Source organism: Medicago sativa, chromosome 2, assembly GCF_051527215.1.
Source record: "Medicago sativa cultivar Bolivia chromosome 2, Bolivia_mono, whole genome shotgun sequence".
Lineage (NCBI taxonomy): Eukaryota > Viridiplantae > Streptophyta > Magnoliopsida > Fabales > Fabaceae > Medicago > Medicago sativa.
The window spans coordinates 81,807,602-81,835,452 of record NC_140750.1 but is presented as its reverse complement, the minus strand read 5'-3'; the positions used below and the strand labels follow the sequence as shown (position 1 = coordinate 81,835,452).

At 33.3% G+C, this 27,851-nt stretch overlaps 3 protein-coding genes across 3 annotated transcripts; 1 reads left to right on the top strand and 2 right to left on the bottom strand.

Annotated features, from left to right (window-relative positions):
• The first annotated feature begins 3,364 nt into the window (after positions 1–3,364).
• On the top strand, positions 3,365–7,114 carry LOC146951449 (Pentatricopeptide repeat (PPR) superfamily protein). Its single transcript, XM_085747422.1, has 2 exons — positions 3,365–6,240; positions 6,611–7,114. The coding sequence occupies exon 1, from the start codon at positions 3,498–3,500 to the stop codon at positions 5,964–5,966; it is 2,469 nt and encodes an 822-aa protein (XP_085603548.1). The 5' UTR covers positions 3,365–3,497; the 3' UTR covers positions 5,967–6,240; positions 6,611–7,114.
• A 1,157-nt stretch (positions 7,115–8,271) lies between these two features.
• LOC146951448 (nucleobase-ascorbate transporter 12-like) lies at positions 8,272–13,051 on the bottom strand. Its single transcript, XM_085748737.1, has 9 exons — positions 12,736–13,051; positions 12,086–12,183; positions 11,812–11,982; positions 11,503–11,603; positions 10,869–11,145; positions 10,547–10,756; positions 9,624–9,858; positions 9,036–9,322; positions 8,272–8,827 (listed from the first exon to the last, which is right to left on the bottom strand). The coding sequence occupies exons 1-9, from the start codon at positions 13,049–13,051 to the stop codon at positions 8,606–8,608; spliced, it is 1,917 nt and encodes a 638-aa protein (XP_085604863.1). The 3' UTR covers positions 8,272–8,605.
• Positions 13,052–16,907: 3,856 nt separating this feature from the next.
• On the bottom strand, positions 16,908–19,161 carry LOC146951447 (uncharacterized protein At2g34160-like). The gene is made up of 5 exons (XM_085747429.1): positions 18,966–19,161; positions 18,828–18,876; positions 17,557–17,619; positions 17,386–17,450; positions 16,908–17,173 (listed from the first exon to the last, which is right to left on the bottom strand). The coding sequence occupies exons 1-5, from the start codon at positions 19,092–19,094 to the stop codon at positions 17,072–17,074; spliced, it is 408 nt and encodes a 135-aa protein (XP_085603555.1). The 5' UTR covers positions 19,095–19,161; the 3' UTR covers positions 16,908–17,071.
• Positions 19,162–27,851: the final 8,690 nt, after the last annotated feature.

Below are 27,851 nucleotides of genomic sequence, written 5' to 3'. Positions count from 1 at the left end.
CCCACATACATCTAAGTATATTGAGATTTTCTGAAATTGCTTTTAAAATTTCATTTTTTGTTATAATGTTTGTTGTAACAAATTCACTATCTCTTGGGTTATTGACATCAAACCAATTTAATGTTATGGTATCAGTTTTTTGAATAAAAGGATTATATAACTTTAAAAAGTTATTTCCTATTATCAGATCTATTCCAGAATCATGTTCATAGATTGATTTTACGTAGAAATATCTATGTTCAATTTTTATAAAAACATGTTTTAGAACAAACCAGATTTGGTGTTTTTTCTTATCAGCAAAGATAATTTCTTTTGGTTTTTGTAGTCTAATCCATCCTTCCTTTATTATGGATTTCCTACCAAAACATAAAGTGGCACCAGTATCAATGTAACCCATGATTTTCTTTTTATTCAGTGTTACCTGGATAAATGTTGCATTAGGATTTCCATTTTTTAAAATTTTCCTACTCATTCTTCAATTTCTTCTTCAGTAGTATATTCAAAAATACTACTTTCGTCAGAATCTATATCTGATTCTATTGGTTCGAAACCTACTTCCCAAATTAATTTTAAAGTTTCTTTTTTAGAATCTTTCTTTTTAGGACATTCATTTGCATAATGTCCTTCTTCATTACACAACCAACATGTGCATGTTTTCTTTCCTTTAGGACATGAATTCTTTTTAGGATATTTTTTATTTCTCCTAAAGTATTTTTGTTTATTGAATTTTTTAGGAAATTTCTTTTTTCTTTTATATTCAGAACGATCTATTTTCCTAAAGACTTTTTTCTTTTTCTTTCTTCTAGGTTTACTACAACCGTAGTTTCCTACTTTGTCTCGAATTCTATCACAGCAAACATTTATTTTTGCTTCTCTTTTAGCAGTCTTTTCCATGCATTTTTCGGATATCCATCTCCTTAATGCAGTTATTCTTGTTCCTAGAGTATCTTCTAATCCTACGATTCTTTCTAGGTGTTCTTGGATTACCTTTTCCATTATTGTTCCTACAGATGATGGAAGCTTATTGTAGAATAATCCTAAAAGATTATATTGTAATCTCTCTTGTGGGGATATTGCATAGTAATATTTGCTAAACTCACATATGAATGGTTCAACATAACACATATCACAGATTCTTAAATTAAGGATTCTATGAATGTTTGTGTATTTTAGGTCTGATTCTGCTTCTGGTGCATCAAAACCTAAAAATTCTTTTTTCAAGATTGAATAGACATGATTTATCACATCTTCAGTTGTTGATGGGAGCTCTGAATCTGATTGTTCAGACATAAAACTCCAAGCATTTCCTATGGTTTTAGTTTTTAAATAGTTGAAAATACTCTTTGGACTTAGTTTTCCTAAGGTAGGGTCTAATTGGATAGTTACCATGTGATCATGATACCAACTTCTTAATTCTCTTTTAACATCCTCACTACAGTCAATGTTTAAAACATCATCTTCTTTGTGGCGATTTATTGTTGGTATATATTTAGGTGGTATTTGTTTAAATTTTCTTTCATCCATTTTATTTTGAATGATTTGTTGATCAATAAATTTTTCACTATCCTCTTGACGTCCTCTTTTACGTCCTTGTTCTGATGATTCTGGTTGCTCATTAGTTTTTACAAGTCCTACTTGTGGTTCTTCTTCCATACTGAAAGAACTTTCTGAATCAAAGTCGTAAACAAACTTGTTTTCGTCATCAGATTCTTCGGTTATTTGGTTTTTTCTATTAATGTCTAGGGAAGCCATTAATGTTTGTAATTCATTTAGCTGGTTTGCTATCTCTTCTTCTGTTTCGTCCATATTAGGGTAATGGCGCGAAAAAGTTAATTTCTTTTTCTGATTTTTCAATATTTTCTGAAATTTCTATCATGTCTCCCCCCTCTTTTTTGACAAAAGTTTGTAATTGTTCTAGAGTTAGACATTTTTCTCTTGAAGGTAAGAGTTTTAATAGATCAATTAAATCATCTATTTTTACACAAAGTTTTTCGTCTAGTGATCTTTGGTTCTCCTCTAGACTAGATAATTTTTCATTGAGTTTTTCTTCAAACTCTTTTTCTAGTAGGACCTCTACTATTTTATCTAACTGTTTCTGAAGTACTGTTAGATTCTCAAAAATATCTTGTATTTTTTCACTTACACCCTTATTAGCCATGTATAAACTTTTGTATTTTAAGGCTTAAAAGATTTGCAAAGTTTTCATATTCCCAATATGTAGAATAATTATTTTCAATTATTAGGAACCAATATGCTGTTTCTCTTAACCAATTAATTTGATTTCTCATTCTAATTATATTATTATAATTAGGTTCTAATATAAATGGTTGGGGTATTATTTTTCCAAATGGATTAATAAGACCATCCATGATTTATCTGACTAATTTTTGAAGATTTTTTTCTTAACGAATCAGCTAATTCTATATTTTCTTTAAAGAGAAAATAATCAAAATCTTCTTTTAGATAATATCGAGCTGTTTCTTCGCACCATTTAATTTGTGCTTTCACTTGAGTAATATCTTGATAATTTGGATCTAAAATAAATGGTAGTAAAATCATTTTTCCTGTTAGATTTATTTTATATATCCTTAACCTTCTAAGTCGTTTTTTGTAAAAGCTGGTTTTAAAAGATTTTGACATGTGTCAAAATTTTATTGGTCAAAGTCACAAAGTTACCGAGTGCCAAAGGCACTGAATCCGCTTCCGGGGCAATTATTCTAGACTGACCAAATGTCCAAAATTCTTTGCATATTGAAGACACCCTGACCTAACATAACGGACAAAACATACGTTCAAGCACTAGAAAGGCCCAATCGTAGAGGAATCTGACCCATTAGTCTTGAATCCCTTCTGTCTTGTCTCAACGAGTAAAACAATCGAATTCCTCCATTTTGTTACATTTCAACAACGCCGAAATTCTTCTTTGATGGAGCATTGGTCATAACAATTTCTCACCAATCCCACAACGACACTTTGTCAATGCCTATAAAATACACCTTTCACGATAAAGTTAAGGCACACAACTTTTATCCTTTTAATACCTCTTACTTTTGCTCTTCCTGATTTGATTGTTAGAGTGTTTGTCATTTAAATTATTCTTATGAGTAGCATCTCAGCAATGATGTTTCTACAAGTGACATATATAATGATTCTTCTCAAAATATGGCATTATACCTACAAAGGAGAACAAAATTCAAGATGGACAAACTCATCTTCAAACTCCAACAAAATCTCGCGGACCATATTTTCAAATAATTTGCATTTAGTTCAAATAGAGACAATACATAATATATGCAAGTTGTAGTTTCGAACCCTGGCCACCACCAAAAATTATAAAATTTCAACATCTTCACTATACTATATCGGTTCCATGGCCATGGCTCTTTCCTACCAAAAGAATGAACAAGAGAAAAATGCTAGTTCTTCTTCTTCTTCTTCATCAACTTTCTGCTTTCATATAAAAACCCTATGACCCATTTCATCCCTTGAAAAATCCAATGTCAAAGTCCATTCTTTCTCTCATCAAACCTCATCACCACCCAAAACCTTCATCATCTTCCTCTCTTCCTCCACACATCAAAACCCTAATCCACGACGTAATTCAAATCCTCAATACCAACCAATCTCACCATTCTCTCCAATCCCGTTTCGCTGAATCCCAAATCATCGTTTCCGACGTAGCCCATTTCGTCATTGATCGAATTCACAACCCTCAACATGGTTTATACTTTTTTCACTGGGCTTCTACATTACCCTTTTCTTCTCCTCTCAATAATGTTGCTTATTCTTCACTTCTCAAGCTTATGGTTAAGTATAAAGTGTTTTCGGAGATTGAAATTGTGTTGGAGGATATGAAAAATCGAAACTTTAAACCTACGCTTGAAGCATTGAATAGTGTTATTTGTGTTTATGGTGAATATGGGTTTGTCGATAAAGCTCTGAATATTTTTTATATGGTTTGTGAATTGTATGATTGTTTTCCATGTGTTGTTGCTAATAATTCCTTACTTAATTGTTTGGTGAAAAATGGGAAAGTTGATGTTGCGCGCGAACTGTATGATAAAATGCTTGAGAGGGGTGGTGATCATGGTTTAGATGTGGTTGTTGATAATTATAGTACTGCGATTGTGGTGAAAGGTTTGTGTGATGTTGGGAAGGTTGGGGAAGGTAGGAAGTTGATTGATGATAGATGGGGGAATGGTTGTGTTCCGAATGTAGTGTTTTATAATGTGATTATTGACGGGTATTGCAAGAAGGGTGATTTGAAACGTGCTACTAGAGTTTTTGAGGAATTGAAATTGAAGGGTTTTTTGCCGACGTTAGAAACTTATGGTGCTTTGATTGATGGGTTAAGTAAGGTTGGAAAGTTTCAAGTAGTTGATCAGCTTTTGAATGAAATGAATGTGATGGGATTGAATATGAATGTAAAAGTGTTTAATAGTATTATTGATGCAAAATACAAGTATGGTTTGGTGGATGAAGCTGCCGAGATGATGAGAAGGATGTCTGAGATGGGCTGTGAGCCAGATATTACGACTTACAATATTTTGATTAACTTTTCATGTAGAGGTGGAAGGATTAAAGAAGCTGAAGAATTCATAGAGAGGGCGGAAGAAAGGAGATTGTTGCCGAATAAATTTAGTTATACACCCCTCATGCATGCTTACTGTAAACAAGGGGATTATGTTATGGCATCGGATATGCTTTTTAAGATTGCTGAAACAGGAGATAAACCGGACTTGGTTTCTTATGGAGCTTTTATCCATGGAAGTGTAGCTGGTGGGGAAATCGATGTTGCACTGATGGTCCGAGAGAAAATGATGGAGAAGGGTGTATTTCCTGATGCTTGGATTTACAATGTTCTGATGAGTGGTCTCTGCAAGAAAGGAAGATTTCCTGCTGCCAAACTACTACTTTCAGAAATGCTTGATCGAAACTTACAACCTGATGCATATGTTTATGCCACCTTGGTAGATGGGTTTATTAGAAACAATGAACTTGACAAGGCAGCGGAGCTTTTTGAAGTCGTAATGAGTAAGGGTATAGACCCTGGCGTTGTGGGTTATAATGTCATGATTAAGGGTTTATGTAAATGCGGAAAGATGACTGATGCTGTGTCATATGTAAATAAGATGAAAATTGCAAATCACGCTCCAGATGAATACACTTACTCCACAGTTATAGATGGATATGTAAAGCAGCATGACTTAGATAGTGCACTCAAGATGTTTGGACAGATGATGAAACAGAAATACAAGCCAAATTTAGTTGCCTACACCTCCTTGATCAATGGATTCTGCAAGATAGCAGATGTGAGCAGAGCTGAAAAAGTTTTCAGAGCGATGCAATCTTTTAATTTGGAGCCTAATGTTGTCACATATACGATACTTATTGGTGGTTTTAGTAAGGCCTGTAAACCTGAAAAGGCAGCATCCTTTTTTGAGCTAATGCTGATGAACAATTGTCTTCCAAATGATACTACATTCCATTACCTGATAAATGGTTTAACAAATATTACAAACACTACACTTCTTATCGAGAAAAATAAGGAAAATGACAGGTCCTTGATTTTGGATTTCTTTGCAACGATGATATTGGAAGGATGGAGTCAAGTGATTGCTGCGTATAATTCTATTATTGCTTGTCTTTGTAAGCATGGAATGGTTGACACTGCCCAGTTGTTGCAAACTAAGATGCTGAGGAAGGGGTTTCTTATGGATTCTGTATGTTTTAGTGCCTTGCTGCATGGCTTATGTCAAACAGGAAAATCAAAAGAATGGAGAAATATTATATCTGGCGATTTGACTAAGATTGATTTCCAAACAGCATTTGAGTACTCCCTGAAATTAGACAAATACCTGTATGAGGGAAAGCTATCAGAGGCTTCATTTATTTTACTGAACTTGATTGAAGATTCCAAGCTTTCTGATAAACAAGACGAAGTTCAAAGGGTTACAAGCACATAGTAAAGAAATTCCCATACTTGTGGAAATTCTACGAAGATATAGGCTGATCGACTCAGCAGTCTCATATCTCATATATGAATGTGTACAAACGGAGGTTTACAAACGTCCATATTTTTTATGCTTGGTGAAAGCACTTGGCGAAGAGACAATGCAAGTTATCTTCTGCTAAGCATTTTGTGAAGAGGCTATGAGTGATTAATCTATAGTGCATAACTTGCAGCAACTGTGCAACTGTCAATGCAAGTTAACTCAATGCTTCCAAGCACGGAAAAAGGTACTTGTTACAACAATGTAAATGTTCTGAATTGATATGAATTGCACAGTTGCATCACATATATACTGGCATTGTATGCATGACAGTACACTTTCCTCCAACTGAAACATTAGGGGATGCTCTGTATTATTTATGTATAATTGTTTGAAATTTAACATTCAATGGAGAAACTCCTTCCCATTTGTCACAAATATGGAAGGAATTTCCCTTAAATAATGTTATATCATAAGTTTTTAGTGGCTCACTGGTTAAACAATGGAAGGAATTTTCCCTTAATGTTATATCATAATTTTCCCTTCAACATGATAACATACCATTACTAATATGTATGCAACTGCTTCATATCGTACTAACATCAACTATTTTACAGCCATGGCATGGAAGGGGATATGCTATGAAATCTAGTAAAAGGGGTAGTGGATTCAATTCCACCGTCCTTGACAGGATGGTCATGCATGGATTCTCATGCTGATATGGAAAACTAGCTGAAAAGGAACCTGTCAAGTTATTTGACAGCAAGAACTGAGCTAAGGGCAGAGAAGACGAGTTGGTTCTGCCTGGGGTCTGCAAGTCTTCGATGCTGTGGAGGCATGCGTGCAAATGGTTCTGCTATTCTTTGGTTAGTAGAGATTAGCTCTTGATCATAACAATAGAGTTAGCTTAGTTGGATTACATAATCAATTATTCTACTTTGATTGCAAACATGAAGCGTAGTATACATACTCATTGAGCTATATTTATCAATTTTTTGTACTTCTAAAGGATAAGTTGTGTATGAGCACGCACAATCTCTATTAAGCAATACGAATCAAAAGTATAAGATATATATAACTTTGAAATAGTTTGAAAAGAACTGTGATATCTGTTTTGTTATTATGATTATTATTTTAATGTATTTTTTTAGTTTTAAATTGATTGTATCTGTACATATTATATTCAAGCTAGAATTGTTCCAGTCAAAACAATTTTCCTGAAAGCACGATAAACTACATAATTAGCCAAATAGAAAACCCTTTATTTTTTAATATCAGGCTTAGGCTATAGGTTTCTATCAATTAATCTGACTTATTCCCACCCCGACTCGTTATTAAGCTCAAATCAGGCGTTAGAGTAATATAATTGGTGTCTTAATTTGGATGGGTTAATTTAACTTCTTCAATAAAATAATTGGTGTCTTCAACTCTACCTATAAAAGTTCCATTTTTCACAAGTTAATTTTTCAGACAAGCAAAATACCATAAATGATTTATCAAAAATGGATTTCAAATGGATGAATTTAATATTCATTCATTTTATCACTTAAAACAGATTAGTAAAATAAATCAATCATCCGAACCCTCCCAAAATTTGTTTGTTATTTTCAATATTTTAAAAGTACAATTTAAAATCTGGAAAAATCAAATTGAGTAGCCAATTATTTTATTTATTTCAAAGAACCATTTATTTATTTTAGCATATATTTGAATTATCAAAGGTTTTTTTTTTTTTTTGAAGTAAGAATTATCAAAGCTTAAAAACTTCTATTTTGCATTAATTAAGTGAATCCATATTTGCTCCTTAATTTGATGCTTGAGAGACTGCATACACCTTCCCAACCAAGCTCAAGTGCCAAGCTTGATGGTACTCGATTCAAACATGGGAAAACCTTTGGAATCTACATTCTTATCAACCCATACTCTCACACACAGCTACCTTTCGGATAAGATTTAAACATTCTAATGCAAACTTACCAATTGTTGGTGAAGACAAACATGTCAATTTTGGCATTAACATAACTAAAATCACACATGACAGATGAATTTTTTATGAATCCAACACATGCTTAGTCTGAGTAATTTCTTACAGAGCTTTTCACAAATCAAACAATACAAGTTTTCAAGTGTTCATGTAACACATATCAACTAGGTACAATGGAATAATACGTTGATCAGAATAAATATGCTAAACAAAAATTTTACGGTCCCTGTTGAGCAGGTATAATAATGTTCGTATATAGATAACCAGGTAGAATAAATACATTCCAACAGGAGATTATGCAAGAATCAAAATAGATAAATTGTTAATCTAATCAATTATAACGCAAGTAAACGCCTCTGGAAGTTTAATGTACAAAAATTAATAACTCGGAACTATGACCAACCAGTCATATTCTATTCAGAAGCACGGTAAAGCCCTACAAAGAGACCTAGAACTAGTTATAACTAACTAGTAACTACCTTAATCAATATCAAACTAGTTCCAATAAATAACTATATGTAAAATAGTCTACCCATGAAACAATACGAGACCTAAACTGAGGCGGTACCTCGGACAGTTGAACAACATTCATATACTGAACATGATCAACTAACGAGAGCACTGTCACTCAGAAGCCAACCCACTTCACCCATCGGAAACACCGACCAACTCTCCCCGGCAACCCATATTCACTAACAATGAAAGGATCTTCTCTGGCATCATTAGGTTTGGACCAACTGTATAGCTCACGTTCTTGTTTACTGCCAGGTACAGTATTATCCAAGATAAGAGCAACGAGAAAAGCTATCACCACATGCAACGAAAATACCGTGTTCAGTACATAGTTCAACTGCAAAAGGAACATATTCACAAGTGTTTTTTAGAAAGGAAAAATAAAACAATACTGACAACAACCTACAACACATATATTTCTAGTTGACAATGGAACTAAGGAATGTTATAGTAATTAACAAATTTCAATCACAGAATTAGACAACATCAAAATCAAGCATTAGAATCACAATAGTACAGGAACATGACAAAACATAGAGGCATACCTCTTCATATTTACTTCGGAAAGGCCCGTGAAAAGTCACTATGTAAGGCTGAAAATAACTTGGTACTGAAAAGTTGGACTCTGGAGAGCTGTCATACTGTTGAAAGTATGCAGGTATGGAAAGAGAGAAGAACAATGACAGTCCAACTATAATGATATTTCGAGATCTTCCGGTCTCAGTGTAGCGTAGATTGGACAAGCCTAATGCTGTAAGCATCGCCCACATAAAGCAGAGGAGACCAGCAACCATGGCTCCAGGAATTGAAGCAATGAACCCTCCGACCTTCCCTGTTATATAGTAAAAGTAAAATTAGACATGGTATATTTGTGATATAAAAAAATCTACAAACGAGAGAATGAAAATATATAAATCTGCATCCCAAAAGACAAAATTTGAAGCAATCAAGTACTACTAGGAGGAAGGAAAAGGCGTCCTTCAAGATTAACAAATAAACTAAATAAAGAACACAAAAACAAATAAGCTCAAGGGTGTATCAAGGTAGCTAATGTTTCTTATTCTATTGAACGGCTTCGTCACAAGATGGAGTAACAAAGGTAGATGCAAATGCAACAACTAATAGATACTTACCAAATAGAGATAATACTATGAGAAGACACGCACCCAATTGAACTGGTCTGCGGCTTCCCATTTTTGTCCCAACAATTGTGTGAACATTTTCGGTTAAAGTTGTTGATCCGGTTCCAGTACCCCAGAGACCAGCCAACAAACTACAAAAACCTTCGAGACCAATACCGCGACTAAGAACCCCAGGAGTTGGAGATCCAGATGCTACTAAGAGTGAAGAAGTGTGATAGGTGCCAACCTACAAGGTTAAAACAAATGAACCTCAACAACACAGTACAATGATATAATATTTGATCAGTGTCGCAAGAAAGTGAACTCCATTAAAAAGAAACGGTGAGAAGGAAGAAAATAACTGATCAAGTCAACGGGATTGTGAAGAGTGGGAAGCGTGCATGAGTGTTTTTTTTGTATTGTTTCATATTTATTGTTGACCGTGTGATTAAATAGATCTAATGGCTTATATTTGGTGTAAGTCTTTAGACTTACACCTGGTGTCAACGGATCCTGCCTCTCTCTCTCTCTCTCTCTCTCTCTCTCTGTCTCTCTCTCTCTCTCTCTCTCTCTCTCTCTATATATATATATATATATATATATATATATATATATATATATATATATATATAATCCTGAATACAGAAAAAAGTCATGATAATATGATTTCAATTTTGACTTAGCATACTGTAAACATTTCATAGAACAGTTAATTCTATTATTTGACTTATCTAGACATTATAATCAACAAAATCACAAGTTGCTTTCTGCTGTGCTAAAATTTCACATCTTATTTTAGGGATAGAAAATCAATGTCATGCACTGTGTTTCCATTGAACGAGATCAAGTTAGACTATCAACATATTCAGAGTCAATATAAATAAATTCAGTCCAGAAAAGAAAATAGAAAGAAATAAAAATGACAAGAATCTAACCGAATCCACAGATGAGATTAAGGAAACGACGCACATCACAAGAGCCATTTTCCAATTGAACACAGGAGTACCCCATTGCAGTGGATAGGGAAATCTAAACCATGGGGGTGATGTCATTGTGTTAGAAGTATTAACTTGACAATGTTTCATCCGGCCGTTTTCAGTCAGCAAGAAAGCAAATGTCCATGTGATTGCCAAACCCAAAGGCACCTGTAAATTAGGCAAAGAAGATAATATCACTTAACAGAAATTATTTTTTACACAGAAATTTATTTTCTCTTATGAAGAGCAACTCAGAAGAATATTGTGGAATTAGACTTACTGCATATATCAGAAATATGCGATGTCCAAAAACAGATATCTTACGAAGATACTGCAAAAAGCAATATATAATAAAATATATCAGCGCACTGCAACGATGAATAACATAGATAAAGTAGGAATCTGAATTCAACAAACTTACAAGACAAAAAACAATAACCACTAATATCTGTACTGCACCAATCTCAGGACATGTGCCAACTAGAGGAAAACCATAGCTATAGAATGAAAGTCCAACTGCGGCAATGGTTGAGGATACAACCACGGGATTGATAAACCTGAAAATTGAGATGTGAAACATAATACTTTTATTACAGACACTAAAGTGATCAATTCATGGTGAAAGGTAAATTGTATAGGCCTGGAATATTCATCCGGTTGATACCATCATATCACATATAACATATATTACTCAAAAGCACTATGCAATACTGATTTTCCCTGTTGTTTTTACTAATACTATTCTTCCTCTCAGCATTATCTGCTATGATTCTACTTGAATTTTTCAACCATTAGCAGTTACCTACATTATGTATTGCCTCAATCCACAAGAATAAATGTTGTTTGATGAAGCAAGGAAGCATGCGTTAAAGGAAAATAAAAAGCCAGGAAAAACAAAATCCTCAAAATCATACCTTACTAACAGGGACATTAGACCAGTATATCCAAGAAGAGTCTGAAAAGCCGATCCAATAATTATAGCCCCCTGCAGCTCTTTCATTATATGTTTGAATTTCTGAAAATTGATATAGAAACACTATCAGCAACCTTAGTTCTAATTATTCCATCAAAAAGTTGATGTGAAGCATAAAAACGAAAATACACAAACATTCCATATAATCCTTGAAACTTCGAGGAACAATTTTGATTACAAAATAGAACAATGATGTAAACAACATTTAAAATCGAGTAAAACATTGATAAAAGTTTAAGAAAATACATACATTTTCATTCAACTCTTGAAACTCAGGTGAGTTGATGATAGCCAAAACCGGAGCCAGATAGACAAAAGAAGGCCCTTGTATCAAGGGCAGCCGAGACCCGAAAATAGTGTGCAGAAGTGTAGTCACTCCAGACACTAAGAGCACAGTACATATCATTGCTGAAGTTTCATCCTATAGCCAGCAACACATCAGATAACAAAATAGTATTCACAAAATATATCAGCCAAAAACAAAAAATAGCCAAAATAGTTGAAAAAATGAAATGACTACTCACATGAGAAGCTCCCATAGCAGGAGCTATGACAAGTGGAGTGAGAATCACCGAACCTATTATCGATAGGTAATGCTGTATCCCATATACAGCAAGGAAAACTGAAAGATACATGAAAAAAAATTATCAGCATGGATAAACATTTTCAAACTAAGTGAAAGCGTAAGTGTGTATTATCAAGGCTGTCAGACTCGAGGGTCTAAGTTAACTCGTTTAGGCTAGACTCGACTTATAGACTTGAGTCACAAACTGGTATGAGTTTACCTAATATTAAAATAGCATATATAGATAATATAATATCATTAAAAATAATTTAACATTTCATCTCTATAATAAAGCATAAATATGGAGGTGTAATAGTTGTTCCTCACAACAACACTACAAACGTAAAATAGAGATATTACAATACAAAAATAATTAAATCAAATATTGGCTAGTAATTACCAAAAGTTTATGTTTTAAAACTAAAAAATGTATAATCATAAAAGCGTAAACCAGCCTTCAAATAAGTTTACCGATTTCATCAGAGTTTTTGTGAACTCGTAGGAGTTCACTAAAAATAGAGTCGGTTTCATGACCTAAATTGTAAATCTGTAAGAGTTTAAAGTTAACTTGAAATTTAACAACCTTGTGTATTATTATTATAGTATTACCTAACGCTGGCGAATCCGTTAATTCATAGTTCAAAGGCGAAGGCCTCCGCCTCAACACCAAGTCATCATGATCAACCGTCAGCGGCAACCTAGTCGTTCTCTCCTCCACCCGAGCATTGTTGGTCGGACCTCCATCAGAAGGCGGTGGAGGAACCTTATCGCCATGCAGCACGCCATTTCCCGCTGGCGAAGGAGTGGTAACAACAGGACTTGCTTCGAGGTCAGGTTGTCTGGACGAAGACTGACCGACATTGTTCTCAGCGGAGAATCCTGGCTTGAAACCAGTTTTTTTAGCCCATGAAGAAGAAGAAGCCATTTGTGTAATGAAGGTTTTTTTGACAGAATGAAGGTAGTGAGTTGTGAAGGAATGAAGGTAGTGAGTAGCATGATCAGGTAAATAGAGAAATCTCAGGAAACAAATATAGAAATCTCAGGAAAATAGAAATGGCAATGAACGATACTATACAAGTATACAACAGCATAGCACAATCTTTTTTGAACGCAGTCATTAACTTCAATTTATTAAACTTTTACATATTTATATATATTCTAAATTTTTGCAAAAAAAATTCAAATGTCTTGCACATTGTGACACTAGAGAATGTGGTCATAGTATATCAAAATATAAACTACACACTTTACACTAGATAATATAATTGCGTAAAAAAATAAAATTAGATAATAGTATAAATTATTATTTGATTTAATTCAACTTAATTTCATCTTTCGGGGGCTTACCCTACCAACTAAGTTAACATCACGATAACATATTTATTGTCCTATTATTGGAATTTTTTTCTTTGTTCTTTTATTGGATTATATTGTTCACTGATATTGTCGATAAATATTTTTAAAATATCAAATTTTTATTAATTTTTAATATATATAATTAAAAATATTAATTATCAAAATTGAATATTAGCGCAATGTTGACTGCCACATGTTTTTTAACCCGGAGGGAGTAACAATATTATAATAATCATAATATTCGGAAATAAACAAACATGTGCATTATCATTTCTATAATATGATTAGCCTCAATATTAATGAGTATATTACCTGCATCTCTCAATATTAATGAGTAGCATCATATCCTCCCCGATTGAAGGGCACGTTAAGCTACCGCAAATTTTTGCGGTCACAGTGAGATTGAGAAGAACAAAAATGGCAAATAATGATACTACTTCCGATCATTTTTATAAGAAATGAACCCCTACCTCATCAAGATTAAAGAAACATTTTGAAAATAATTATTTCCATTTAATACTTTTAAAAGTTTAATTTTTTCCATGAACACCTCTACATATTATTAACTCGTCATTCTACCAACTTATTTTTAATATTCTTTATCACATCCTTCAAAAAAAAATCTTTATTATGATAAATAAGGACACAAATGAAATTTAACATCTAATTATGTACATTTATAAATTGGTCAATGTTTTTACAGAAAAGATACAAAAAATTACATTTTTTTACTTATAAAAAGAATCAGAATCAACATAACAAAATCTTTAAACATGTTTTTTTATAGAATAAACATGTATTTTTTCAGGCTCGTGTTTCTATTTTTATTTTATTAAATTAGTTTTATTTTATGTCTTTAATGGTAATTTTAATAAAAAAAATAGGGTCTCCCTAAAAAAAAGAATTTTGTTAACGAGTGTCTCTGAAACACTCTTTAAGCATTTTAAATTAAGTAATTATTCTTTAAAAATATCAAAGTTTTCAATTTACAATGCACTTTAGTACACAAACTTTTATAAAAAGTTGTCATTTAAAGTTCTTAACTAGGGCCCCGGGGATAAAAAGTTGTCATTTAAAGTTCTTAACTAGGGCCCCGGGGACATTAGGGCATTAGTTTTTTTTTTTTGTGGTGGTCGGGGTTTGAACCCCGGACCTTGCATATTTTTATGCATTGTCCATACCAACTGAGCTAAACTCACGAGGACGACATTAGGGTATTAGTTAACATTTCGTTAAAAAAATATAGCAATAACATATGATTTTATGGATCCGAATCCTCTCCTGCGGGATCTCCTGTAAATCTTGTGCCAATCAGAGCCTTTGGTTTAATCCTGAGGAAAATGGTAAAAATAAATAAATAAATAATAAGGGAAATGCTAGGGCACCGGTTAATGCATTGAAATTGTGTAATTAATTTATAATTAAGTCAAAAACAGTTTCCTTTTATGGTAATAATTCTCTATGCTTAACCAGTGCCGCGGGCACCCGTTAGCAGGACCCAAATAATAATTGTTCATACTTTCTTCCCCAACCGGTCCTACCTCTCCGCCGCCTCAGTCATCTTCAAACTTGTTGCCAACGACAACGCCGATAATTGCCGAAATCCCATTTTACAACCACACTAGATGTCAGAAGCAAAATTATCATTGATGGAAGGTTGTTGCTTCAAAATACCACTGTTGTTCTGGACTGTTAAAACTCAGCCACTGTGCTTAGAATGCATAGAGTGCTTATCTTTGTTCAGGGGCGAATGGCTTTGTATGAATGGGGTAGCATTGGCTACCCCAAAAGCAAAATAAAATCTTGAATAATTAGTATAATTTTGTATGTAGCTACCCCATTAATATATTATTTGGCTACTCCAAACAATTTTGTCGATTCAAAGATGGACAATATCAATAAAATATTGATAATCTATTTAGTTTAGTGTCAATAATAGATAAATCTGACTTTTTAAAACTTCATAGAACTCAACTTTTATATATAATTATTGTTAGATTTTATTTTTTTCACTGTCGTTTCATTAAATATAAGTAAAAATGATTGTGAGCTTATTTTACTTATTGATTAAGTTTAATATATTAGTTTTTAAAATATATTTTATTACTTCTTTATATTTGGCCCCCTCGTGAAAATCGTGCTAGCTTCGCCGCTGTCTTTGTTACAATATAAATTCAACCAGCTTAAAAGATCAAAGTTGCAACTATTTCTCAATTTCTGATTATTTTTTTGCTTAAAAAGTTCTCAAAATATGTTTCAGTTTTGTGTTTGTAATTTATTTATCCCCAATTAGTTTTTCTTTTCTTTACCATTGGTAAAGATAGATGTGATGTAATCACGTATTGCTCCTTCCCGTCAAATCTTCTTTTTAAACTGAACTTAAATCACACAACTGGTGTGGGGGGGAAGGCAATTATGAATCCAGGTATGGAGATTGTCCAGATAATAGAAAGAAAAAGGACGAGAAATTGTTCCCAAAGGCAATGGACATTTCTCTCTCCTTGCCCCTTTTTCCTCTCTTTTTGTCTCCACCGTTGGATTAAATCCAACGTCTCGTAATTGCGCAGGAGAGATAACAGTAGAAAAGCAGCAGGAGGTGATCTGATTCCATGCTTTTATATACCACTTAATGAATAAAAAAAAAATCATGGTTAAGTTAAGCAAAACGTCTTAATACAATAAATACCAAATGCGGAAATAAAAAGGAATAGAAGTGCATGTATCACTTTTCATTCCCAACATTCAATTTATATCATGTAACACTAAATTCTTGTTCATTTCCAACTTGAAAACCACGAAATTTACCCTAACATGTGTGACAAGTTTTTATCCAAATGGTAAACTAAAACAACTAACTTTATATATAGCTCCACATTTTCTTCTCCCTATTATTTCCAAAATAGTGAAAAGTAAAAATATTGATAAGACTAATGAACGTATGGTACTGTTGTTACAGTGTCTTTACTTCGATGCCTTCCACAACACATTTTATTAAGCAGCTGCTTCCCAAGGTAAAGGACAACATTGCAAAATAGGAAAAACTATTTTGAAACGTTAGCACCTCATTTGGTTTAATAATGTTTGCCAAAATTATATTGACAACTTGATAATTATGATCTATTGTTGAACACAATTGAGCTGCTTAGTTTTACACCGACATCCAATAAAAACCCTTTATTTTGCAACATTGTGACCGTTATTCTAAGAGTAAGTAACAAGAGTTGAGTAATTGTGTCATACTGACGAATTCTCATTAGATGTATTGAAAATTAGAAAGGGAAGGAGACAGAAGCACATATTCATTGAAATGTTTGAAACATACGAAATTTCATGAACTTTTTCCTCTCAATGAAGAGAGGAAATAAATAAGAAATTTCTTAACCTTCTCCCACTCAATGAAGAAAAGAATAAACTAAATCCAGAGAGAATGAAAAGCCTATTTTATACCGAAAAGAAATCAGGGAATTTTGTAGTTTAATATTGCAAGTCAGTTTATAAATGAGATGTCTTCTACATCGCAACAACAAAAATGCAAATCATTAAAGATTACATATCTTCAAACAATTCAGATGTAGCTTTGACTTCAATTTCATGTGGTCTGTTCTTCAACATCTCCATTTTCGCCTTCTTCAGCAGCTGCAGCTGCCATCAGCTCGTCGAAATTTACTGTCTTCCCAAGTACTATTTCAATCTAAAACATGATTCATCAAATGTAGCACTCAGAGACCAATCATAAAGAATGCTAAATCATCAAAAGAGACTTGGCCTGACTATAAATTCAACATAACTCCTTTAAACAATAATTCTATGATTGTGCGAGTGTGTGACTCGCACAAACCGAGGCCAAACAGGTCTTGGCCTGCGCCAAATATTAGAGTAAAAGGAAACTGATTGCACCCTTACCTTGGCCTTTTGGACTGGTCTACCTCTGGAATCATCCTTTATGTCGACAGTTGATGTCATGACTTCTGCATCAAGATCCAATCAATAATGACATCAGATAATTAAACCACTGGAGAAATAGAGAGTGTAATTGAGGAAACAGAAAACACAGAGAAAAGAAAAAGACTTCACTCTTTTCAACAGCGAGACCGTTATTTTTCAAAATTTCAGCAACAGTTACCACTGTGGCAATAGCTGTAACAGACGGGAAAAAAAAAGTCAGATATCAAATGAAAACTCTAAGCATGAAAAGATAGAACCAATAAGTTATATAAATTACAAAACACACTGCACTTTCTTCCTCGTTTTAAGTTTGTAATATAGCTCTACTATTCCAAAAAATAACGAGTGTCTGCATAATCCACATCCCAAAAGTTATTTCCTTCTAGTTCAAATTTTTAAAATCATAAAACTTTTTTCTAGTCTTCAATTCGTCAGTACAAACATACTTCTAGGCACTATAACTTAAAGCATATAAGGTTGTAAGTTGTAACCAATTTGTCCCTGTATTTCCGTCTTCAATCAAATAGACTAGTTCAATACCCTTAAATCCTAAAGTGGAAGAAATGCCCGATTGGGTGGAACTTTAGTGTAGTCAATATAACCAAACACAAATCTCTTAGTACAGTCCAAACTACGATATGGTTACAAATACAGTTCATCCAATAAACCTTCATTCATCAAATTTTCCACTATAAGTTTTACACCCGTAACTAAACCCTATGAAGCACCGACACAATACAGACACCAACATAACATAACACACACACACACACACACACTAACAAGTCACACCTATAAATGATGAGAAAATTAAATAATTCAATGTAATCACATGTGTCAATGTCATGTTGGACACTTACACGTGTTAGACATCGGGACGCATCTTCAAATAGAAGTGTTGGTGCTACATAAACTAAGGGTGCATTTGATTCGCAAAATAGTAAGTACTGGACAGGACACAGAACAGAACAATGCAAGACATAACTGAACTGTACCCTGACTAAAAAGTTGTCTCATGGTTTAGTGTGGACAAAAATTCATGTTTTTGTTCGGTCCCTTGCCACATGTTCTGTCCAATCTCATAACTACTGTACAAAAAAAGTTGTCCATTCCGATCCCCTGTTTTTTAGCAAGTCAAACGCACCCTAAACCACACTTCGCGTAAGCATAACAAACCTATGCAATCTACCAGCATTTAATTTGAAGTTTCATAAGTGATTGCAGACAAAAAAACACATTAATCAATCATTCATAAATTCAGGGGAAGATAGTCATCCAAATAAACATAAACATGAGTAGACAAAATATAAAAATACATACATTCCCAAAAAAAGTAACACAAGCCAAAAATAACACATATATCAAGAAAAAAGAAAAAGTGAGAAGGATTTGAATAATACCCATTCCAAGTGCAGAGAGTTCAACCTCATTATGTTGTTGCATGTATCTCTGCAATAAAAATAACACATAAATCAACAAAAAGAAAGTAAAAATTGAAGAAAGAGAAGGGTTATGTTATGTTATGTTATGTAAATTACTTTGGCGAGATTAACGTAGAAGAAGAGGGGTTTTTTGGTGTTAGAGACTTGAATGCGATTCTTCTTATACGAATCGAAGTTGTTGTTATTAATGTTGATGTTGTTCACTCCTTCTGTTATTCCTTCCATTTCCGATGAAACGATGATCGATTCAACTTCAGTACTATGATATGATGAAACCCTAATCTAATAATCTAACTATCTTTGTTGAATCTTGTTGTTTTTGTTTCAGGAAACCAAAGTACAGTACAATACGAACCCCCCAAAGTACACTGTTCTTGCTCTTTTTTTATTGGGCCAAGGCCCAATAGTGCTTATTGGATTGGAATTTTGCTCTCCACCCAGCACGTTTTGCTCGCAAGCCTACCAAAAATACCCTTGCGCAAGTTAACTTGCGCAAGTGTTAATTTTTGCGCAAGTTAACTAACGCTACGTGAGTTAACATGCGCAAAGTTAGTTAACTCACGCCGCGCGCTTTCTTAAACAAGGCAGAACACCTCATTTCCTCGTTTCTCATCTAAAATCTCAAAAAAATCTCAAAAATCTCTCTCAAATCACCCAACTCCAAAATTCCTTCAAGTTCAAATCAAACAACACTCCAATAACAAGTAAGTTCTCATGATCAAACACCATTAACCTTTTATGTTTGCATGTTAGATTTTTCCTCTTAAATTAGAAATTTTTTAGATTTAGAGTTTGTTTAAATTTTGGTGTTTTTGGAAGGAAATCATACAATGTTAGGATGTAAATGACTTGTGTTGCTTAAAATGTTTAGATGTTTGTATGTTTATGTTGATTTTTTTAGAAATTTTTTTAGAATTAGGGTTTGTTTAAATTTTTATTTTTTTTTGCAAGATATGATACAATGTTACATGCAAATGAGTAATATTGCTTAATTATTTAGATGTTTGCATGTTTATGTTGTAGTTATCATTTTTAGGGTTTATGTATAATATGCACACCAAGTGTTTGATTAAATGTTTGAATGAGTTTTTCATTGATTATTTTTAATTTCAATGTGTGCAGATTTGAAACAATGGCCGGGTGGATCGACGTTCATGCAACATTCAACGGCGGAGAACCTCAGAGGTTAAAGGTTCGGTGCCTTGATGTATCGTTGAGAGATCTCAAGGATCAACTGAATGAATTCAACCAAGGAGTCAACCCAAAAGACACAAGGAGGGTGCAAAATATTCTGTATAAACGTCCAAAGCTCGACGAGGGGAGCGTATCAGTCACTTGGGTGGAGTTAAAGAACGACGAAAACGTGACGAGCATGTTTTGGGAGCACACTGATAAGTGCTCAAAAGTATTATTTTCTTTAGTTAAAAGAGGCATTTTGGTGACTTGTTATGCAAGTTATCTTAGGAAAAGCTACTAATTGTTGTGTTTTATACCATTTATGCCTTACATGCCTCATTCTACCAAACTTATGCAGGAAATGACAAGCAAGGAACAAGAAATAAGTTTTTAAACTCAAGGTAGCACGCTTAAGCGACCTCAGCTTGCTTAAGCGTCCAACAGGGCCGAGAGCAACTTTGTGCACGCTTCTGCCACGCTTTCAGGATTTGAAGAGCACGCTTAAGCGACCTCAGCTCGCTTAAGCGTGAAAAATGTCGAGAGCACCTTTCTGCACGCTCTCAGGACGCTTTCAGGACGCTGTTCATAGTTCAAGCAACACACTTAAGCGACTTCAGCTCGCTTAAGCGTACTAGTTCCAGAACCAAACCGTTTTTGCACGCTTTCTGCACGCGTTTAGCACGCTTAAGCGTGTTCATCTACTTCAGAAGAAAGATATTTTCCCAACTTATGTGGCAGCACCCCATTGGTCAGCAGAAGATATTTTGTGTAGCACGCTTAAGCGTCCTCAGCACGCTTAAGCGTGCAACACGTATGCTGCCCCATTTAAATAGAATTTTTCCCTCTCTCTAGGACTATTCACTGTTTTATTAGATAAATTTTATGCATTTCTAGAGAGAGATTAGAGCTATTTCTAAGAGAGAAACACAAAGCAAGTGATTAAGGAGTAGATTCAACCCTAGATTCATTGAGACATCAAGGATCTTGGCATGGAATCTTCATCTTTCATTCATCCTTTGCATAATTTACATGTCTATGTGTAGCTATCATCTACTCTTGTAGTATTGAGGTAATCAAACAAGCTATTATGTAATCTTTTGATCTTTTAATGTATAAGGTTCTAGCTTAATGATTCAATATTGTTGTTATTCTTGTGTTTAATGCTTTCAAAGAGATTCAAGATGATTTGGACACGAACTCTTGAATCTAGAACTAGAATAACAATCTATCTTAAGTTATATCACTCTTGACAAGTTTGTAAATCTTTGATAATCGCTTTTAATCAAGAACTTAATGCTTTTGGATACTTAATCAGGCTGGACACTGTCGATTAAGTTATCCGATCGACTTTGTTATCTTTTAAGGGATTTGGACACGAATGTTTAAACGATAACTCAGAAATAACGATATCGGTTTGGACACGAAGGATATTGTAGAAATAATTGTGATAATATTGGTTATAAAGCTAGAGTCTGTTAATCGATTGAGAGATTGCTGCTGTTACGCTTGCTTGTTATCTTATACCGCAAGCGAAATAGTTCGATCTTCTCTCGTTTTTACTTTTATGTCGTTTAGGAACATAGTTTTACAAACAAACAATTTACACCCATTCCTTAATGTGAAATATTGTGAAAACGCTTATGATTGAAGCAACTTCCTGTGGACACGATCCTATATTATACTCACGTGTATATAGTTTTTAGACATGTAAAAATCCTACATCACACACCAAGTTCCAGTGGATCGATATGCGGGTGACGTTGCTGAGATCAACTGAAGATATCATCAACAGCTTGATTCCGCCAGAAGATCGTCATTAGTTAGGGTAAGGTGCATTCAAACTACAACATTTGTCTCACCTCTGAAATGGGGTAATTCGAACTTGCCAAACGGCGAGGACTCAAGCATTTCGCTCAGCCTTCATGTTTTTCCTTTGAAAAGATTAAATTTTTGTTTGGCTGGTTTAGATGAAGGTATTAAGTGTCAAGGAATGGACCTCATTTCGGTGGCACTAGAATACATTCATCTAAATCAAGCCTAACAAAAATTTATTCTTTTCAAAGGAAAGCATGAATGCTGTGTGAAATGCTTGAGTCCTGTTGTTTGGCAAGTTTGAATTTACCCCATTTCAGAGGTAAATGGCAGGACACCGGCATTCGACTAGGAGTGTTTTTATTCCATTCTAAATGTTAATTTCTTGTTGGCTTCGTTTAAATGATGGTATCGAAGTGTCAAGGTCTGGACCTCATTCCGTTGGCTCTTAGATACTATCATTTAAAACCAAGACCAACAAGAATTTAACATTTGGAATGGAATAAAAACACTTCTGGACGAATGTCGGAGTCCTGCTTTTTAGCTAGTTTGAATTGACCCCATTCAGAGGTAAGATAATTGTTGTAGTTGGAAGTTACATTTCCGAATGTAATGTAATGATAGTTGACGTACATGTCTTTTAGGTAATGTAATGTAATGATACCACAATGTAATGTAACGTAGATGAAATTATATCTAAATAAAATTGTCTAAGAATTAATGTTGTGTACTTATCGCATTTATTTATTCAATACGCCATTTTTATTTGAATTAATGTTGTGTACTTATTATAATTTACTTATTCGATACGCAATATTTATTCGAATTCACGCTATCGCGATATTATTTGAATTCACGCTGTCACAATATTTATTTGAATTCACGCTCTCGCAATATTTATTCGAATTCACGCTCTCGCAATATTTATTCGAATTCACGCTCTCGCAATATTTATTTGAATTTTATTCAAGTTTATTTTATTGACTTTATTCTTCTAATTTATTTTTTTTACTTTATTATAAAAAATATATTGCGTTAATTAAGTCACGCTGCGTGACTTAACTAACACACCATATAAGCTGTGCGTGAGTTAAGTCACGCACGTTATAATCTCTGCGCAAGTTAACTTGCGTAAGTTGGCCGGTTCTAAAAACTGAAGCACAAACGTTTCTTGGACGGTAGTCAATGGTCTTGACTGTTTTTTACACGTTTTCCACTTGTTTTGACCACGTTTTTTGACTCATTAATTGCTATATACCTAATACCCCCTATAAAAACCACATACTTCCTCTTTTCCTCACATTTTCTCATCCCACTCCCCCCCCCCCCCCCCCCTTTCTCTTCTTCTTCTTTGTTTCTTATTAGTTTCTAGGGTGGTTATACCGCTTTATGTATAGGCTTATGGGGGAAGTAGTGGTCGGTCCGGTCTGGAAAAGGGCATCTTGATGTCGTTTTCCCTAGGGCTGATCACTATTTTCCCCATGAGCTATTTGGCATATACCGAAGAGGGTATCAAATAAGTTTTGACCTCAAGAGGGCATAAAAAAAAAAGAAGTAAAAATCAGTCTTATTTGCGCGACTTAACTCGTGTAATGCGTTACTTAACTCACGCATAGGTTACAACGTGCGTTAGTTAAGTCACGCTACGTGACTTAACTTGCGCAGGGGTATTTTTGGTACGCTTGCAGGGTGCGAGCAAAACGTGCTGGGTGGAGAGCAAAAATCATTGGATTGGTTGTGATTGGACTAGACCCACTTAAGAAAAACAACATTATTATTTGAATAATCACTAATCAGTCGATCTAATTATAATTTAAATAAGTTTTTGTTCTCTATAAATATAAAAAAAAATTATTTTTAATCTTCATAAAAAAAATATTGTATGTTTTTGTCCATTGTTCCATCATAAATGAATAGTCCACATCGAGAAAAAAAAGACCTAAAAATGAGGTGAGAGACAAAATTCTAAAAAAGAAATGGAATAGAAGGACCAAAAACCAATTTTTTAAAGCAGGGGTCAAAATTTAATTTCTTTAAAAATAAAAGGATCGAAATGTGTTTAAGTCTAATGTAAATAAATGTCGCATACGAATCACGAGTGTGAAACGTGCTATTCAAATAAGGCAAATGTTAATTTGTGCCCTCAAGGGCACATGTTAAAGAACTTATTATAGAAATATACGTATTAAAAGTCGTGCAGTCAACTTCTTTAAAATTACATTATCATGTTTTCCAATGGAAAATTGTTCATTTTAGGTTCCTTAACATGTGCCCTTAAGGCACAAGTTAACATGACCCTTCAAATAATAATGTTCCTATAAAAAAAATGATGAATGAATATCACATGCATTTATGTCTTTGTACCATCAAACGCAATATTAGTGTTTTACTACATTTGTGACAAGCAAACTAATTTTTTTTAAGGACAAGCAAACTAATTATAAACAATGGAAGTAAATTAAATTGTGGAAATTAGTTTCTCATATACTACTCTCTCATACTCTCTCATATCACTATTATAAACAAACAAAAAAAAAATCAATTTTTAGATTTATTGGATAACATAATGTATCGAGTATAGATCAGATACATCAGTTATTCATCAATTATTCAATAAATCTAAAGAGTGTTTATCTGCTTATAATAGTGTTTGAATAAAATACTCTTTAATATATTTGAGATTTTTTATTACAAAATATGTTTGAAAGTTGAAACTCATACAAAATGAGAATCACAAATACAAAATTGTTTAAAATGTAGTATATTTCATTTCACTAAAATAAGTAAAACTAAACAAACTTATTTAACATGTTTTAATAGTTGAGTTAGCTTTTTGAACAAGTAATTTTCTTCAAGATAAACAGACAGACAATGAAAATTAGTTTAATATGCATTGAGGTTCATGCCACTAAAAGAATTAAAACTAAACTAAACTTATTTTAACATGTTTTAATAGCTGCTTATTTTTTTAACAATTTTTTTGGAGATAAACAAACACAATTTTTTTTTAAATCTCAAAAAATTAATCAATAAACTATCAAAATAAATATTAATTTTTTTTTATAATTCACAATAAGCAAATCTATTGAACTGCAAGGTGTAAATGTCGATTTTAGGAATAGCTTGTGTCATTTGAAGCACACTGTTTGTCACACTTTATTTTTTATATACAAAGCACACCAAATTTAATGGATAAGACAGAAGAATGTCGATTTCTTAGCTCAAATATTGATAATATTAACATTAATTAAATCACGACTGGGTCATACATAATTATTTATGCGTTACGTAATTAATTATAATTTGATAAATGCTAGTAGGTAAGTTGAGTGTTAAAGTCCTAAATGTTGGTCCTTCAAAAAAAAAGTCCTAAATGTTGAGGCATGTGCTGTAAATGGAGGAGCTGCAACCAAAGTAAATTATGACTAAGTTTAGACAGAGGTTATACTTTTTTTGCATGTTTTGTTGTAGCTAGTATTAATACAACTATGTCGCTATGAACATAGCTAGCAGTATTAGTTAACATTTGATATTCGGGGTTCGAACTCTAAACATTCAATTTATTCACTTTTAAAATTGAATTTTAGCCATTAGACTACTTGAAGAAGAAAAAAATATTAATACAACTGAATATATACATTTTTTCTATCATTTTTCTGCCACAGACAGTATATATCGGGGCTGAAATTTTGGGGGTTTCTGCGACACATTAAGGTGCAAAACCTTAATTAAAAGAGTAATGATATTTTGACATTCATTTGATGACAACTTTGTTGACAACCTTGTTTTTCTCACTTCTTATTGGTCAAAAACAATGGAGAGAGAAAAAGGAAGAGAGAGGATAACAACATCATGTGAGTATGAAAGAGAAAGTTGTCTAAAAGTTGTCAAAAAATGGTTGTCAAAATATCATTTCACTAATTAAAATGAGCCAATTTTAGTTGTGTTGACTATTTAGTTCCCAAATTATGGTCACATTTCTTCCCTATTTCACATCAGATCACATCAGATCATAGGGTATGTGCTAATAAACACCTCTTAGGCTATGCTCACAAGTTTATTATCGATCACATCAGATCATAATTGGCTTGCCATTTCAGAAATCTAATTAAATTGACCCATTCTATGCCTTGGTGAAATGAACTTCCTTATTTTTAATTTTAATTTTAGATGATGATTATAAGACAAGTTATTTCATAACTTCGGTCCACGCTCGGTCAATGAAAATAAGGGAAATTGTTAAGTACACACAAAAAAGTCTTATCTATAGGGTATGTGCTAATAAACACCTCTTAGGGGGTGAGTTCTTTAAATAGATACCTTTAAAATTAAAAGTTTATCTTTAAACTTCTTGTCTCCATGAAACAATTGTTAATGAATCAATAATAATAATAAAAAAATGATATATGTAGCAAATAATTACTTGTAAACTCATCGTAAAGCCGTGTATCCCAGCCTTTAAGAGATTTAATTTTTTTTTTTGTAGTGGCCGGGGTTTCTTGTCTCCATGAAACAATTGTTAATGAATCAAAAATAATAAAAAAAATGATATATGCAGCAAATAATTACTTGTAAACTCATCGTAAAGCCGTGTATCCCAGCCTTTAAGAGATTTAATTTTTTTTTTTTGGTAGTGGCCGGGGTTCGAACCCCGGACCTTGCATCATATAAAGCCGTGTATCCCAACCTTTAAGATTTTTTTGGTAGTGGCCAGGGTTCGAACCCCGGACCTTGCATCATATTTTTATTTTTATGCATTGTCCGACCAACTGAACTAAGCTCACGAGTACTTTAAGAGATTTAATTGGCTAACCATTTACCCCACCCAACATGTATTCTGGCTAAAAAGAACTTTAATTAATTAAATTAATTTCGTTGGTCAATCGTAAGGCAGTTCATCGTGATGAATTGCATTCTTCATAATAAATCATTTGAGTTAGCTTTTACATTGTAAATTTCACGTCCCATCCCGAGACAAGCTGGATGTGGATATGCTATATACTACCAAAAATAAAAGCTTGTTTATATAGCATATCCACATTCAGCTTGTCTCGGGATGAGACGTGAAGTTTTTATTTTTGGTAGTGGTCGGGGTTTGAACCCCGGACCTTGCATATTTTATGCATTGTCTCAACCAACTGAGCTAAAAGTAATCGTGATTTAGTAAAAACCGCCACTAAACCAAACAAACACTAAAAAGTTTAAAATATATTTTTTTAATACAACTTATTATTTTGTTTTCTATAACAGTGAACATGACATTAGTTAACACTATTTTATCACTACCAAAAAAAGTTAACACTATTTTATTTCAAATGTGTCAAAAACTCATTTCTTAAGGTTTTTAAATATAGTTGGGTCCTATATCATTATTATGGTTCTTTCTTTCTACCAAATCATTACTATTGTATCCAGAAATTGGTGTGATATGGTAGATGGATGAGAAGGATTCGATCGATCCTATTCAGCATGGAGCACGTGGGAATGACGTGTAAAGAAAATCTATCTAATGCTTACGAAGTACAATGACAGGTGGCATATGTACTTGGAATTTTAATTAGGAAAATTATTTAATATTCTAGAAGAATTTTGTTGGAGACCACTTGTGTAAATTGTGTTTTTAACTGAGTAATGATATTTTGACATCCATTTGATGACAACTTTGTTGACAACCTTGTTTTTCTCACTTCTTATTGGTCAAAAACAATGGAGAGAGAAAAAGGAAGAAAGAGGATAACAACATCATGTAAGTATGAGAGAGAAAGTTGTCCAAAAGTTGTCAAAAAGTGGTTGTCAAAATATCATTTCTCTTTTAACTTGTAGACAAAATTTAAATTCTATTTGAATTGATTTAATTGCATAAATTTTGTGAGAAATATACATCTATTAATCAATAGTATCATAGCCAACAAAATATATTTTGTCAAAAAATAAAATAAAAAATATTTCCTCAACTCTCTCTATATATAGATTGATATTACATGTTACGCTGCT